The sequence below is a fragment of the Cyrtonyx montezumae genome, unplaced genomic scaffold (assembly GCF_038088225.1).
Source record: "Cyrtonyx montezumae isolate F1298 unplaced genomic scaffold, pur_monq_1.0 scaffold_18, whole genome shotgun sequence".
Taxonomy (NCBI): Eukaryota; Metazoa; Chordata; class Aves; order Galliformes; family Odontophoridae; genus Cyrtonyx; species Cyrtonyx montezumae.
In genome coordinates, this window is record NW_027071914.1 from 13,386,869 (window position 1) to 13,403,660 (window position 16,792).

At 40.9% G+C, this 16,792-nt stretch overlaps 1 protein-coding gene across 1 annotated transcript; it reads left to right on the forward strand.

Moving 5' to 3' along the window:
* The first annotated feature begins 598 nt into the window (after positions 1–598).
* GFPT2 (glutamine-fructose-6-phosphate transaminase 2) lies at positions 599–16,492 on the forward strand. Its single transcript, XM_065734784.1, has 19 exons — positions 599–730; positions 5,089–5,196; positions 5,830–5,928; positions 6,616–6,741; positions 7,293–7,351; positions 7,861–7,995; positions 9,497–9,558; positions 10,144–10,223; positions 10,524–10,641; positions 11,362–11,525; positions 11,627–11,722; positions 11,823–11,920; positions 12,256–12,376; positions 12,651–12,808; positions 12,945–13,059; positions 13,660–13,787; positions 14,415–14,582; positions 14,990–15,151; positions 15,795–16,492. Exons 1-19 carry the CDS (start codon positions 724–726, stop codon positions 15,837–15,839), a joined length of 2,049 nt encoding a protein of 682 aa, XP_065590856.1. The 5' UTR covers positions 599–723; the 3' UTR covers positions 15,840–16,492.
* The last annotated feature ends 300 nt before the right edge of the window (positions 16,493–16,792 follow it).

Sequence of the window (16,792 nt, forward strand, 5' to 3'; positions counted from 1 at the left end):
CGGTGCCCTGTGCTTGAATCACACGCATCCAAACAGCTTCCTGAGCTACTTCTGCCAGCAGCGTGGCAGCTCCCCCAGCAACACGCTCTGCCGCAACTTTGCTGGGAAGAGGCTTCTTGAGATAACAGATTTGGCCAAAGATTTGGGCAGAAAAGGAAAAGCTGCTTGGGTCACATCTGCGTGGCTGCGAGCTGAGCTATGCAGCCGGCCTGAGCCTGAAGCGTTGGGAAGCTCTGCGGTGCTCTTCTCGCAAAGGAAAGGTTTGCAGAAAGACCACACCACCCAGCTGGGAGCTCAGGCAGCTGCTGCTGGGAATCCTCAGCCGCAGGCGGAGGCCAATGGCCGTCACCTTTGGCCCTTGTGGCGGTGCTTTTGGCCCTGCTCGGCGGAGATGAAGCGAGCTGCTTCTTAAACACCTGTGAGCGGACACGGAGCAGAACGCGGACAGGTCCCTCCCCCCCTCAGCCGGACCATCCCGCGCTGTGTCGGGCGGGACACGGCGCCAGGGCAGGGGGAGCCGGGCGGGGTCTGGGCGCGAACCGCCGCGGCCCTCCGCCTCCGCCAGAGCTCTGCCCCCGCCGTGCACCCGGATCGGGGCCCGGGCCCGGCCAATGAGCGCGGAGGCAGCGTGGCCGCATTATAAGAGGCTGCCGAGAAGACGGCAAGCCCTCAGCCGGGCCGTCGGGTGGGAGCCGCGCTTCGTGTCAGCGAGAAGGGGTCGCCATGTGCGGTGAGTGACAGAGGGAGCGGCAGCCCGGGACCCCCGCGCTCGATTCGGGAAAGGAGCCGGACGAGGGCTGCTTTGTTCCTTGCGCGCCCGCGAGGCGGAGAGCCCATGGGATGGGGCGTCCATTTTGCGGGGATGGGGGCTGCAACGCCGCGCTGAGCGCTGCTCCCCGCCGAACAGCCTGCTGTATCAGACAAAGGCGGTGAGGGAGCCTCGTTCTGAGCTGGGGAGAGCTATTCCACCTTCCTTATCTCGTGAAGACAGCGGAGATGGTATCTGCATCCGGTACTGGGTTGCTTAAGGTGTGCTGCGGGTGAGGTTAAAAGGGCACGGAGACCGCTAGTGTGGTGCATTCCGGTTATGAGGGAGATGGAGGCAGAGCTTCACCTGTCTGCTCCCTGAGCCTTGGAGGGGTGTTTCTGTTGGAACGAGAAAAATCTGCGCTTGTCATTTTTTAACAGCCCCAGACCAAACCTTCTTTGAGAGATGCAGGCTGACAAAAAGCTGTTCCGCTCCCCAGGAGCGTTTGTTATGAGCTAGGTAGCTCTTCCCCTACTTTCACGTTCTCTTTGTAACCTCAAAAAGCAAGTTGCCTCGGAGCCTTTTGCTTGAATGGGAGCAGGAGGTGCCACCTAGCACCTGTGTGCCACAGCGGCTGTCCCCGGAGCCTCAGGTGAGAGATGGGCTCAGTGCACACCAAAGGTGTGGGCTGCAGGCGAGGCACACCGTGATGGTGTCAGAGACTTGTGATTGGGAAACGAGGGTGTTAACGCTGTTCGATGAGTTTGGTAGATCAGCGAGCCTGGGGTGGAGCGACTGACTCAATGTGGAATGGCATGGAGCAGTAATTCATAAAGGCAGTGAGGGCAGCGTTGGTTTGTTCCCATCGGTGTTTGGAGGTCTGTCACCTTCAGCAGCAGCGAAATGGGCAAGTGTTGCAAAATAGGTGGGAGCAAAATGTCCTAGGGAATCCCTGTTCTGTTCCCCAAACTTTTAAATCTTGGCCCATTCAAAGCGATGGCTGTTAACGTGAAAGCTGTGCTGTGTTTCCTTCCAACACTGAACGTACAGAATCACAAAAGAGTTCAAATTGGAAGGGTCATCTAAAGATCACCTAGCTTCAGCTGCTTCTGCTCTGATGTAGGAACTGCATGAATTTTGAGGTTTAGGGATAGAAATATGTTCATTTATGTTCTCTCTCACTCTGTATAGCACCTGAAGGCTTGATGCTTGTGATCACCGCTTTGAAAATGCATAGGTCCTTAGGTACTGATGTATGCGTTCTCTTTAGGAAACAAACTCGAGATGCTGCCGTGCTCATGTATCCAAAAACAAGTTAGCAAAACTATGTGCATTTACAAAAAAGAATGGGTAAAATATTCTTAAAAAATTTTACCTATTCTGAATAAAAATTCTGAGGTTCTGTCTGGGAGTACCACCGAGCTAAGCTTCTGGCATCAGCGATGTGCTTACCTCATTAAAGGCACCCATTTATTTAAAAGAAATAATTATCATTTTTGCTCAAACTTCAAGTATAGGCTGCCCCCTTCTTGATTTTGGTGAAATCTTGCAATTGCAAGGCTTCTTGTGGAATTTTCCCACAAAAAATACTCATTGAATGTTTTTTCCTCCCTCTCTTCTTAATGCTCAGCTTGCAGTCATGAATAGGGAAACTTTAAACTCTTGGTATGCATGCAGGGGGGTCATCCTTGCTTTCAGTGTCTGAAACCCTCTGTGAGTGTCTGATCCTAAAGGTAAGCTGTGTTGTGGTTGAGGTAGTTTGTGCTTCTATGCAAACTAGGTAATAGTGGGAAGTTGTAAACTAGACTCAGCATTGAGGTCAAGAGAGCAATGCCCTGGTAAAATGCTCCTTAAATCGTTTCTCTGGATTATGTGTTTGTTTGTATCACTTAGGAAAGTATTACATTGCTTATGTTGTGCCAGCACTTGATACTTGTCGCATCAGTATTGCATTAACTTAGAGAACACTTGGGTCTTTATTGGGGAGAAGCGAGCTCTGGAAATGGCTTCCAACAGCTTGAGGAGGCTGCTACAAAGGGACTTCTAGCATCACAGACCACTCTTTATGATTCATCTAGGATTCAGTCACACTGATTTGCTTCCAGAAGGAATGTAGCCATAAGAACTCCTTATCAAATGTTGCTTCTCTGCGTGTTGAGCAATGTACTTTAAATCTAGTCAAAACGATGATTGAGTAGGGTAGAAAGTATGCAGTGGGTATATATCATGAAGCAGAGGAGTAGCAAGGAAACAGCACTGAGAGCAAGACTGATTTCCTCTGAGTGAAGAGTCTTAATGTGTTTCTTGATAAGACAGGCTGCAGCTATTGCTTTTGTTGTAAGGGCCCCAGTGACGTCTGAGCCTCCCCTGGCTCACGTGTGTGAGCACAGCCCTAGCTGCCTGCAAACAAGGATCCCTTTAACAATCGCAGCACACTGCTAGCATTGTGAGGATGGTCCCGAAGGAAGGTTTTTCCTGGAGCTCAGCATCGTCCAAGATGCCACATGGAGCACACAAGCCCGATGCATCTTAAATACATTGTGAAATCTGGCCTAGAAAGTAGAGCTGAGTTTGAAACGAGGTGTGTAGCAATGTTTTGGAATGATGTTGAGAAATTTGTATTGAAGAATGCTGCTCTTGAGGCTCGTGGTTACTGCCAGAGAACGGTAAATGGCTGTCTGGAAAAATGATCAACAAGCTCTCAGTCTAAGGTGGCTTTATGTAACTGGAGGCACAGTTTTTCAAAGCATCCACGAAGAACAGTGTTTAGCTGTTCAGATTCCCAAATGCCCCTTTAAATGTATCCATGGCCTTTATATCTCCATTAGTGTTGAACTTCCAGAAACAGTTAGGTGAAGATCCTCGTAAATCTCACTTCTTAAGCAGAAATCTGTTTTCAGCCTCTAATCCTTCCAAGTTAAACGCAGAGACCAATGTAACAGTCCCTTAGTCACTGTCAGGTCAGCAGCATTGGTGGCTTCAAACCAACAGAGTCCCAGATTCCCAACAGTATGTATGCAGAAGATTTACTGGCACATCATTGTAACTGTTTTTCCTTCAACCCCTTACAGTTCAAAAGCTGTAATTGGAGGGGAAAAGGGTGTTGAATTTCAAACAAAGGATCTTTCTATTTAAAACACTTGCTTGTCTCTGAACTTCTTATCTCTTCAAGTCTGGCTTTTGTGAGCTTAGGTTCCAGTCCTGACTTGCTGCTTGAAGGAGCTATTGAAACAGTGAGGTTAGACTTCTCTGTTGTACTGGAGTGCAGATTTATGAGAGTTAATGTCAGGGCATACTTTACACTTACAGATGCAGAAGTCCCCAAGGAAGTGTAGTAGGCAGAAGAAATAAAGCAGTTTTGCTTTCCTTTGCAGGTGATGCTTTTTTGTTAAACCTTTCCTAAAGATGCAATACCATTCCCCCAAACTAAGTTTAAGAAGACAAAATTGCATGTTTGGAGGGCAGGGAGGGTGGAACAACTCAAAGACAAAAAAACAAACCTGCTGCTTGGTTGATGAGTGGCCTGTTGAAGAGAAGAGAGGTCAAGACTTGCAGGCTCTTTCAGTCTTACTTCTGTTTGCCAAGTAGGCAAGGCGTGAGTCCATGCCTTTCCTGTGCTGCCTCTGTAGGAGCTGACCTGAGTGATGTGAGGCAGGGGAAGGGATCTGATGTCTGTGCAGGGTTTGGCAGGCAGCTTTGTGTGAGGCAGCGCCACGGGGGAATGCTTGTTTTTTTTTTGGGTGAGCCTGTTCTGCATCTTCTGTTTCTTTCCTTTGTTGTCCTATCCTTTTGACTTCTGCCCTTTCTTTATATTGGCCTCTCTGTTCTCTTCCTGCTGAAGTGGCTGTTGTATACCAGATTAAGCTGGAGCCTTTCAAAAATAGTGTTGTGCCTAGTACCTACCCATGGGTATTTAGGGCTGTGACTTTGATTACAAAAATCTCCTTGTGTTAGGGCTGCTGAATATATTGCTTCTTTGAATGTCTAGTTTTAGATTTGGATATGAAATAGATCACAATGTTCCCATTTTCAGCTGTGGTTTTCAGGAATAGTAGATTTTTTTTAAGCTCTCAACTGTTTAACTCCTGGTGTGTATTAAGGGAAGAGTAAATCGGCCAGGAAAGCTTGTGTTTGTGATTGCTCTGAAGCTCCTGATTTATTTTGTGTTTGTGCTCTTTCAATTTAAAAGCCCATTAGCAAGAATTGTAGTAAATGAGAAGTGGTATCCTCCTAGGGCTTCTCTGTAATGCTAATATTAAGAGTTTTAAGCTGGGTTTGAAGGTATAATGACTTTAAGAAAAGCAAATATTTTTTTAAATTCTTCCTTTCTCTTTAAACAGGAATTTTTGCTTACCTGAACTACAGAGTACCTCGGACTCGGAAGGAAATTTTTGAAACCCTGATAAAAGGATTACAGAGACTGGAATACAGAGGATACGACTCTGCAGGTATCTAAATTAACTCGTCAAATTAATTTTAGCAACCAGTAGCTACTTATGTTACCCGTGTCACTTTTTGGACACTTTCAGCTTCATCAGATTCTTCCCTGCAGTCTTTCACATTGGAAGGCCAGCACTATTTGTCTTAATTCTTGGAGCTGTTTCTTTCAACTTTACTCAGGATTTCTGACCAGGTGTTGAGCTCTGGAATCAGAGGGTGGTTAAGTCTAGTACACCTGAGCAAAGTAAATGAGGTGTGAGGAAGAAGACTTCCAATCAGGTTCATTTAATTTGTGCCTCATTTTTTTTGGTACATGTAAGTCCTAGTGAAAAGATGAGGAAGCTTGAACTTTTAATTTGAGTTTCCTAGTTTTACCAGGCAAAATATACCAATATATACTCAAGCAGAATTTGAAATGACTCTTCTGCTTTTTTTGTCTGTGCACTGGTTAGATGTCAACCTGGTTTGAAATCAGGTAGTTTGACTGGAACATACACAGATCTAGTGACAGCTATCTCTTGGAAGGATAGTTTTCAAATAACAATTGCATTTGCTTGTGCTTAATTGTATTTTCTCAGCCTTTTTCTCATCAGTGTATTTCACACTTTCAATAACACTTGTGTTTGTGTCCTGTATTGCAGGAGTGGCAATTGATGGAAATAATAATGAAGATAAGGAAAGGTTCATCAAACTTGTCAAGAAAAGAGGAAAAGTAAAGGCCCTGGAGGAAGAGTTGTACAGTAGGTGCCTTTAAAAATAAATACATAAATAAAATACCCCTTTACTTTGGCCACTCGGTCAGGTAATGTCTGCATCTCAGCAGAAAGTTGGACTGTGAAATTTACAGTTACGATTTTGTAGCAGAAATAACTGCATTATGTAATCTAATGGTGGTTAAATAGTTTGCACTTGAAAAGCAATCCGGCCTCTAGATACCGTGCTGTGAAACTGTCAGTCTACTTCCCATCTCATTTAGTTGCCTCTTTGTTCAGTACTTGGGCTCTCTTGGTGCTTTACTTCAGTGATTTCTGTGCTTGGTAGCTGGAATGTCAGAACGTGGACTCTGACAGAATTTATGAGCATTTAAGCAACTGGCTGCCATCACAATCTGCTTTATGCACTACTTCCATCTGTGAGGTTGTGCTTAATAAGTTTGTGTTATTATTTGTAGTAATGTGTTCTGTTGGCCTAGCTGTTAGTATTGGCTGAGAATGCTTCAGTCTTGCCAAACAAAGTTTTAATCATCACAGCCGCTTGAACTATCTGAAGTGTAATGTCAAGTAAGCAAATGGTTTAAAAGGAAGCCAGAAGATAACTTCTAGATTTTTGCTGTAAGAATTCTCTTCGAGTTTTATTTACTGATTTTTGTGTGAGAGAGAGACAGACTCAACTTTAAATATTGAATAAGATGTATTTCTTGTGTGTAGAACAAGATGGCTTGGATTCCAAAGCAGATTTTGAAACACATTTTGGAATTGCTCATACTCGCTGGGCGACCCATGGAGTACCAAGTGCAATAAACAGTCACCCTCAGAGATCAGATAAAGGGAATGGTATGTATCCTCTGCAGCACTTTGAAGCTGTACGAATTTAAAGTGCCTGAATCCACGTAGCACAAATAACCTATAGCAAGTAAGAAAAGAGGCTGCATCATGTACTAGGGCTGATTTTGCTATTCTACTTAGGTTAGACACTTGTACAATAAAATAGCCTCTTTTGAAGCTAAGTAGTGCTGTAAAAGGCTTATGAGGTCTGTTCTCTTCAAACTGATGTGTGTTAGTCATAGGACATCATTTTATCTTCAAAGGTAAGAATCCAAAAATCAAAGTGCTTCAGTATTGTCATGGCTGCAAAAAATCTTCACGTTGTTTTAAGGCATGTCTTGGTGCTATTTTCTTGGGTATATAGTTTGGGAATTCTGAAGGCATACAAATGTTGTTCCAAGCTCGAGCTTGCTGCTCTGTGTGTTGTAGTAAACTGTAGATCTGAAAACAATAGAGGATAGTTTCTAGTATACTTCTGAACTGTTTTCCTTAGTTGTGTGTTGTGAATTAAATGACATATATACATTACTTATGTATTTATTTGTTTTTCTTTCTTTTAGAATTTGTTGTTATCCATAATGGAATCATCACAAATTACAAGGACCTTAGAAAATTTCTGGTAAGTCTGTGGCTTGTTGGTTCTAAAACAGAAAGTAAATGTCCCACCATCTGCTGTTTGGTCTTTCATGGCTGTTAGAATCTTAATTCAAGTTTCTTGATGTCAGCTATGAAACAGTAGTGTGAAGGGAGTCTAAGAAAGATACTCAGGAGCTGCTGAGTTGCAGTATGTTCTTATAACCCTACATGTGAAGTAGTTACAGATAGAATAGCATTGTGCTCAAACTGATTGAAAGCATCTGTGGAGTGGGCTCCTTCCTGCCTCACTGCTTAACAGATGTCATAGCTTACTCTTTCAGAAGCACTGTAGTAAGACTTGCTTAGCAAGACAGGTCTTTATATTTTGTAGTGTGGTGTGTGTGTATGCATGCATGCATGCACATGTATGTAAGAACCAGTCTAATGCAGTGCTCTGAGCAGTCTGTTTTACTGTGCAGTGTCTGATGGGAGAGAGATGAAGTGCTTCTTGCCTGAGGACGATATCTTTTAATTTCTTATATGATGTTTCAGGAAAGCAAAGGCTATGAATTTGAGTCTGAAACAGATACGGAAACGATCCCTAAACTGATCAAATACATGTATGACAACAGAGAGAGTGAGGACACCAGTTTTTCAGCCTTGGTAGAAAGAGTTATTCAACAGTTGGTAAGTGGGAGGTTTGTTTTTATTTTTTCTCCCCTCTACCAAGTGTAAGCTATTTATGGGGCTCCTTAGGATTCTGTGTTTGTGCCTCAGGATCCTCTGCAGGGTTCCTTAGAAGATTCTGCAAGAAGTACTTTTTGGCTTCTGAAGAATGCTTAATAGACCAAGAAATCAGATTAAAAATCTGGAAGCTTCAAAGACTTTTCAGTCCTAAATTTTAAATTGCATTAGAAGGTGGTGGGTGGCTTTGGGGTGTGTGGGTTTTTTGTTATTGCTGTTTTGGGGGTTTGTTTTTAATTTTAGTTTTATTTTTTTATTTAAGAAAGAGGCTAGCATGGTTTTTGAACTAAGCAACTAAGTTAGAAATAAATTAATTGATGGAGCCTCTGGGGATTGCTATCTCCCATGAAGGACAGCGTACTTTCAAAGGCTACTCTGATCTTTTAAAACTTAAAACACTGCTGTGATTCAAATTTGTCTGATAAGATGCTTTGGCTCCTAAGTTTGGAAACAGATCTAACAAGCTGTAATGATTCATGGCTTAGCTGATTCTGAAACTGTAAAAGTGGTAATCTACTGTTACTTCGTTGTGAGTGCTTCAGATCTTTGATAGATGCACTGTAAACTTAGAGAAAGCTTGCTTTGTTTCCGACCCCAATCTCCAGGCACATGGTTTCTTTCCCCTTCCTGCAGTTTCTTACACTCTTTTTGACCTCTTCTTCTTCTCTAAAGCAGCTCTGTAGTGTTCTCCCTAGAGCAGGACTGGGATACACATGAAGCAAACGCCTGTGTGGGTCAAGAGGGAATAGTGCAGTAACCTAGTTGAGAGGAAGGGTATATTCATCTGTCTGCAAGAACAAGTGCACAGCAGTCTCAAACTAGAGCACTCTAAGAAGAGTTAGCATTACCATATCTTTTCTCTTTGTGGGGTGGGAGAACTTTTGTTCTTCCCTTCAGAACACTTCTCAAGTTGCATTCATACTCTGGAGTTATTGATTGTGTATTCCTGTTCTTGGGTTTGCATTGTGCATTAGGGAATTTGGTGGCTTGTCTGTTTGTTTTGAGAGATGCACTAATGAGGTTTTGCTGCTTAAACTAGACTTAAATTTGACTGCATAATTTTAGTTTAAAATGCATGATAGACAAACTGATGTGCATATTCTTATTAAATTTCTAACTCAAATTTTATGTTGATTATCAGTAACTCTCTTGAGATTTCCTTAATCCTTGTATTGTTTTTATTTATAAAAGGAAGCAAATTATCTTGCCTAAGTGCTTGCTTCCTGATCTTTCAACAGTCACGCTGTGTGTGTGAGCTTATTCTGCTTAGTGACCAATTCCTTCTAAAGGTGCCATCTGCCCTTCAGGAGGAGATTCGTGATAGTACTAAGAGCTTCCTTTTGGACCCTCCTCAGGAAGGGAGGCCCCAGTTATATGAGGCACAACTAATTGAGATAAGTTGTTCAGGATTGTTTTTCCTCTTTTCTGTCTCCATGGTTTCCAGGAAGGTGCTTTTGCATTAGTTTTCAAGAGCATCCATTACCCAGGTGAAGCTGTCGCAACGAGGTTAGTAAAAGTCCATTTGATAATGTTCTTAACCTAAAATGGCATTAATTACATAAGAGCATGTGAACATTTTTGCTTCATCAGAAAGGGGAGGGAATGGGTCAGGCACAATTTTATTTATTTATTTACAATTTATTTTGGACATAAAGACTGTTTTGTAATACAACTAAAAAACCCATTGCTTCTGAGCTCTAAAATGGGACTGTATAGTCATGAAAAAGCCATCTGTGCAATCATTCCAACTGAAAAACATCTTCTGAACTGAACTATTTTATACGTGGTTTGAGTTTTCAGGAGTGAGGGGATTAACAGGAGCTAAAATTGTGATCTGAGTTATTGAGAAAATGATTTACTCTTATTCCTGTGAGATTTTTAAAATAAGCTCTTTAATATGACACGTGACCAATATAATTCATAAACTTTGGAGAGTCTTAAATGAGAAAAGTTTGTACAATTTCTGTCATATAATAGTATTAGGATCAGAGTTTAGGTTAGATGGGATATTGTCTTTCATCTTCACGGTTTTCCTTTAACTTCTCTGCATGCAGTGTTCTCTGTATGAATTTGGATGTTTTCCCTTTGTAGGAGAGGGAGTCCTTTGCTCATTGGAGTTAGAAGCAAGTACAAGCTTTCCACTGAACAGATTCCTGTTTTATATAGAACATGTAAGTTGATAAATCTAATTGTGTTGTTTTTAAGAGCTAAAATTATAGTTACTCTTTGACTGGAAACAAGGTTAATTAGTCTTTGTACTATAAAACTGCCAGCTGATGCTCCCAATATCTTCTTATCTGAAGATGTTCTATTTTTATGCTGCTGGATGTGCTGTTCATGTAAAGGTGCTCCCTTCCCCTGAAAAGTATTTGTGTAACTGTGCAGCTGTGATAACTTTAACCTGTATGGTCTGTGATCTCCAACTTGAACAGGTCTGGTTTTGCATTTAAAGTGCTTCTATTCTTCAATAGGCAACATTGAGAATATGAAGAACATGTGCAATTCACGAATGAAAAGACTGGACAGCTCTACTTGCCTTCATGCTGTTGGGGATAAGGCGGTAGAATTTTTCTTTGCTTCAGATGCAAGGTAGTAAAGTACTCGAACTTTTCTCAAAGAACTGCTTTTGTTTAGAAGTTAGATGGTTCTGGATCTCTTATGCTGGCTTGTTGCTGCACAGCTGTGTTCTGGTAGGATAGCTTCTTATCTAAGTTACTTCATTAAACCCACAAGATAAGACAACTGAGAAATGTAGAGGCTTGACGACAGCATTTGAGTTGTTTACTGGTGTGGTATCTGTGAATTACTGACCTTCTTGCCTTCTGTGTAAAATACATTCAGTGAGAGAAGGTGGATACAAATAGCCACTATCAGGCATTTATTTAGGCAGACTATATTTGGGTGTGGGTTTTGGCATTTTAATCCAGCTATCTGAGATATCAGAGGAGGAAATAGCAGTGAAGTTCCAAACTTAAGAGGAACCTGGGTACTGGGTACATGCTTGTCTCAGAAGCAAGATCCTGACATCAGGGAGCTATCTGAGATCACAAGAGGCAAGGTCACATCGGCCCCAGTTTGCTGACATGAGTTGCTGTGCTGGAGCCTCCTGCTCCAGTTTCCTGTGAGTGTGCAGGAGGAGCAGCAGATGGAGCCATTTCCTTTGAGATGGCTGTATTTGTGGTTAGGTCCAAAAGGAAGGTAGAAGTGGAGCTAGACATGTAATATAGCATATTTAATTGCTTTAAGGAGTGCTGCTGCCATTTCTTACTGAAATGTCAGGTTTCTCTTGCTTTTGTTTTTTTTCTGTAGTGCTATCATTGAGCATACCAACAGAGTAATTTTCTTAGAAGATGATGACATTGCAGCAGTAACTGATGGGAAACTTTCAATTCACCGTCTGGAGCGTTCAGCTAGTGATGATCCTTCCCGGGTCATTCAAACCTTGCAAATGGAATTGCAGCAAATCATGAAGGGTGAGTTGAAGCACATGTGAATGAGTGCCCAAGTTCTCTTTGTAACTCCAGGCAACAGACTGTATGTATCTATAAGCACGACCTTATGTTTTTCTTAACAGGTAACTTCAGTGCATTCATGCAAAAGGAAATTTTTGAACAACCAGAATCAGTTGTCAATACCATGAGAGGCAGAGTGAATTTTGAGAACAGCACAGGTAACTCAGAACAGGCATTCAGGCTGCTCTAAGCACTGATTTTGAGCATATTAACTGGAAAATAGAATATACTGTTGCTTTTTCTTCTGTTTGATTACAGTTCTGCTGGGAGGCCTGAAGGACCATTTAAAAGAAATCAGAAGATGCCGAAGACTGATCATTATTGGCTGTGGGACTAGTTATCATGCTGCAGTAGCTGTATGTTCAGCCTTAGCTGTAATACATCTATGAATCCTAGTTGCTGGGGTTTTAACACAATAGATCTTGGTCTGCTTTTCCTTCTGTTCCAAAAGCTTTGCCTTTCATTGAGGGGTTGCACCATTTCTTTAATCTGCCTTTGTGCCACGTTCTTTATTGGTAGGCAGTAGCACTGGAGCTCTATGCTTGAAAATTAACTTTTTATTCCATCTTGGTGAGCTCTAAGTCTGAATCTTTTGTGATAAGAATCAAGTCAAGGTTATTCTTTTCATTCTTTTAATTCAAGACTTTGTAGGAGGTGATATTAACAAAAATTCCATGCTGCTTGATTACAGACTCGACAAGTACTTGAAGAATTAACTGAGTTGCCTGTGATGGTGGAACTTGCTAGTGACTTCTTGGACAGGAACACGCCTGTGTTCAGAGATGATGTCTGTTTTTTCATAAGTCAGTCAGGTGAGCTGCCTCTGCTGTTTGTCTTCAACTGAGTGCAAACTAAAAAGAAATGAAAAACATTTTATTACTTTCTGAATGTTGTGAAGGAGGAGGATGGGCTGTGTTTGTCTGGAATGAAAGTTTATTTCAGTCTTGATTCAAATACATAGACAATGAGTGAGTGCTGAAACTTTTTAAATTCAGAATAGAATAATTTCTTTTGTAGCGTTTTATGCTTTTCAGGAGTTGTTGCTATCCTACGTCAACTTTGAGTCAAGTTGTGAATGTTTTCCAGGTGAAACTGCAGATACACTTATGGCTTTGAGGTACTGTAAGGAACGCCGCGCTCTGACAGTTGGGATCACAAACACAGTTGGAAGCTCCATATCCAGGGAGACTGACTGTGGTGTACATATCAATGCAGGACCTGAGATAGGTGTGGCAAGCACAAAGGTAATAGCTGTTCCATGTTTGATTTTCATACTTCACCGCTGTGTAATCTAATTAAAATTTTAATTGTAGCACTTCAGATTGAGGTCATACTAACTCACTTCATGCTTAGCTGCTAAATGTTCTGTTTTGTCTGCAGGCTTATACCAGCCAGTTTGTGTCTCTTGTAATGTTTGGCCTCATGATGTCTGAAGACAGAATTTCTTTGCAGAAAAGGAGACGGGAAATCATTAGTGGACTAAAATCATTGCCAGGTATACTGATATTTATTTTGGTTTTGAGATCTTATTTAATGGGTAATATAGAAATATAAACTACTACTCAAAAAAGCTTTAAAAAAAAACGTTTCACTCTTCCTTTCTCCCTGAGAGGTAAATAATATAAAAGAAATAAACTATTAGGTATTAGGTTCTACACTAATTGTCAGTCTTACAAATATGCTTCCAAGAGACTTGGCAAGAAGAACAGAATTACAGTAGGATAGCTTTGTTTGAGAATTATTCCTTGATCTCCTACACGGATAGTCTAAAATCTGTAATGCCTTTCACTTTAAATCAGTGTAGATAAAACAAAAATAATCCAAACTGACATTAAAACAGATGTTCAGAATTTTCTTTAGAAATTCAAATGTGATGCATAGACTCTGCTTAAACTAATAGTGATCTTAGATTTGTTACTATACATAAGATAGGACAAAGCATATTTAAAGCACTGTCAAAGTTGCAGAGATATACTTAACATAATTTAACTGATTATAAAAAAATCATTACAGTATCATCCTACAAAAATCTAGGAAATATTTTTTTTTCCAGTTGATAGAGATTTTTATATGTACTTTTTATGTGATCTGATAGAGATGATTAAAGAAGTCTTGTCCTTGGATGAGAAGATACATGACTTGGCTCTTGAACTGTACAAACAAAGATCACTGCTGGTTATGGGTCGTGGATATAATTATGCCACTTGTCTGGAAGGCGCTCTGGTAGGACCATCTCAAAATCATTGGATGCTACTCGAAATGAACTTTTGCTTCTGCAGCATTTTCTCTCATATTTATTTAGTTTAATTCTGCTATAGTAAAACTGCTGCCATGTATAACTAGAACATTTAATCCTGTTGGACTGAACACATACATAAGGTGAATTTGGTGTCATTCTTACCCTACAACTTAATACCACTTCAAATGCTGTCCTGTTTGAAAACATCCTCTTAAAACACAGTGAGTTCAATATGCTGGTGTTGAGGCAAGATATCGATGCAGGAAACTGCTAAATTACAGATGTCCTCATGTAATGGAGTGATATCCTTCTTGAGTAGAAGTTAGAATTGTGCTAAATGTTAAGAGCTTAAATTCCTGTTGATTACTCCATTTCATTATCTGCAAATGCACGTGCATGAGCAAGCTCCATTTCTGCCAGCAGCCTGCTGGAAATCCCAGTGTACAGGGGTGTCTGTCCTAGCCATTAACTGATTTCTTTGAACATAGCAACTTGATACTGTGTGTTTGCATTTAACTGATGGATGTTTTGCTTCTTGCAGCTTTCATTTCTAATTTACTTCTAACTTTCTGATATTTGCTTTTTTTTATTTTTTTTTTTATTTTTTTTAGAAAATAAAAGAAATCACCTATATGCACTCTGAAGGAATCCTGGCTGGTGAGCTTAAACATGGTCCACTAGCTCTAATAGATAAACAAATGCCTGTTATCATGGTCATAATGAAGGATCCTTGCTTCACCAAGTGCCAGAATGCTCTGCAACAGGTCACTGCTCGACAGGTAAGCTGTTTAAGTAGTGCATTGTTGCAGGGAAAGAAAGTGCACACTGGATTGCTGCTGAGTGTGCTTCAGAGGCAGGATGTGGTGATTTACCTTTTTCTCTACTTAAAAAGCTATAAATGAGGTGCTATGTCAGCATTGCAGCTTGGCATTAAAGGTTAACCCCAGTAGTGAAAAGTGATTGTATGTAGGTGTTTCTTGATCTTGAAGCAAAGAGAATGATATTAAAACTGTGGATGGTTGCATGTGACTTGAATGTTTTCAGTGAGTGACAGAAGCCATTATGCAGAAAGACATTATCTTTGTTAGTTATCTTTGTTATTTTTCAGACATACTACAGATATGCTGTGAACTAATATTTCAAAGCAGCTCTAAGCCAGCTTTTAACTGTAGAACTTTATTTTCAGGGTCGTCCAATCATCCTGTGTTCTAAAGAAGACACAGAAAGCTCAAAATTTGCCTACAAAACCATTGAGCTGCCTCATACAGTTGACTGCCTTCAAGGAATCTTGAGTGTTATTCCTCTTCAGTTGCTTTCATTCCACCTGGCTGTTCTCAGAGGATATGATGTAAGTGCTTTCTACATTTAGCATTCCAGTTAGAGCAGTTTTACACTTCCTCCTACAAATGTTAAGGGAGAGATAAGTTTATATGGCATTTCTAACAAAGAACAATGATAATAGTTGCTGCAACTGATACTTACTGAGATAGTAGAGGTGGCATTTCACTGCCAATTTTTCAGCCTTTTGTTGAATTGGTATGGATGATGGCTCTAAAAAAATGTAAAGATTATTAGCTTAGCTTGATTAGTGAAGAATGCAGATGATATATATGCATGTTTTCAGAAAACTAAGCATTGAAGTGTGATATTGAACTTTAACAGAGAACAGTTTATTGCTTTGTACAGCTTAGTTTGTTGACTCTAGGTGTGTCAGTTTGATAGTGATGACCCCAATGGAAAGGCACCCCATGCAAAGCAACATAAAGATTTGTTAGGGTTTTGTGAGTAAGGATGAGTTCAGCAGTGAGTTATCTACAGATCTGTAATCTCTTGTGTGCATTAGTGTGTTCAGGGTAAAGCAGAACTCAGTAGGAATTCTTTTTTAAAAAGGCAAAAAAACTCAGCAAACCAAAACAGCACACTGTATGAGCTATCAAATGCAGAATGCCAGTCGTATTCTGTCATGCTGAAAAACTGTCTTTTCATTCTAGGTGGATTTTCCAAGAAATTTGGCCAAATCAGTTACTGTGGAGTAACAGCCAAGAACAGCGGATATTTTTGTCTCCAGACCTCTGTTATATTTGTTGACATTCTGAATCAATAGGTACACGTTTTTGAAAGGGAATGAGAGTGATAACTGGAGAGTGTCAAAGGATTTATCTTGCAGCTTTAAAAGCTTTTGATGTGCCTTGTTACCCAAGTGCTTTTGCTCACAGCAGATATTCCTAAGTCCTGAAATTGCCAAAGGAGAAGATAAAAAATCATTGTTTACACATGGTATACTGAATGAACTTTTTCTACTGTGCAATATATATTTACAGCTCTCTTCAGAGTAACTGTGAACTTTTTTTTAGCCTATACTACTTTACTAGTTTTAAAGATAAAGTATTTATAAGTACAACTGTATAGCTTTTCTTAAGTTATTTTTTTTAGTATGTTGCTTAACTATAGCATTGTTAATGAGGTGATGCTCACGGGGAGTTTGTGTACAGTTTTTTAGATTTTTCTACTGCAGCCTCAAACTGGAAATTGGTTGTCCTCTTCCTCCCAGCTTCCTGCCCCCTTCCTCCTACAGTTTGCATCTGGTTTGTACTCCATCACCTTTTGCAAAGAGTTCCTGTGGCTGTAAATTCTCAGTTGTGTGTTCAGCTCCTTTCAGCTCGTGCTGTGAGAAGGCCCAGCAGTGTTTTGTGTGCTGCTCCAGTTCTTAGTGCCTGGCTCATGCAGTGCAACAAAACAAGGGAACTTCCAAAGAAGCTACCTTCTGAAAGAGGCTTCTGGTTGAAGTATGTACAATGTAATTAATATGCAATTAAAGAAAATGTTATACACATTCTTCTGGTTTTGAGGCTTTTTTTTTTCCCCTGCCCTTAATGACTCACTATAGCACCACTACAGTGCTCTGACAGCAGCACGGGTGTTGTGTCCTAGCACTCAGGAACTGAACATCGCCATATAATGAAGGCTCGTGTGTGGCATGCGGATTTGG

What these genes read in the sequence shown, in the direction of transcription:
- GFPT2 (XM_065734784.1), top strand. An exon ending in CCTGGAGGAAGAGTTGTACA is followed by an intron (nt 5,929 to 6,615) that starts GTAGGTGCCTTT and finishes TCTTGTGTGTAG; the next exon opens with AACAAGATGGCTTGGATTCC. An exon ending in TAGGTGTGGCAAGCACAAAG is followed by an intron (nt 12,809 to 12,944) that starts GTAATAGCTGTT and finishes TTTTGTCTGCAG; the next exon opens with GCTTATACCAGCCAGTTTGT.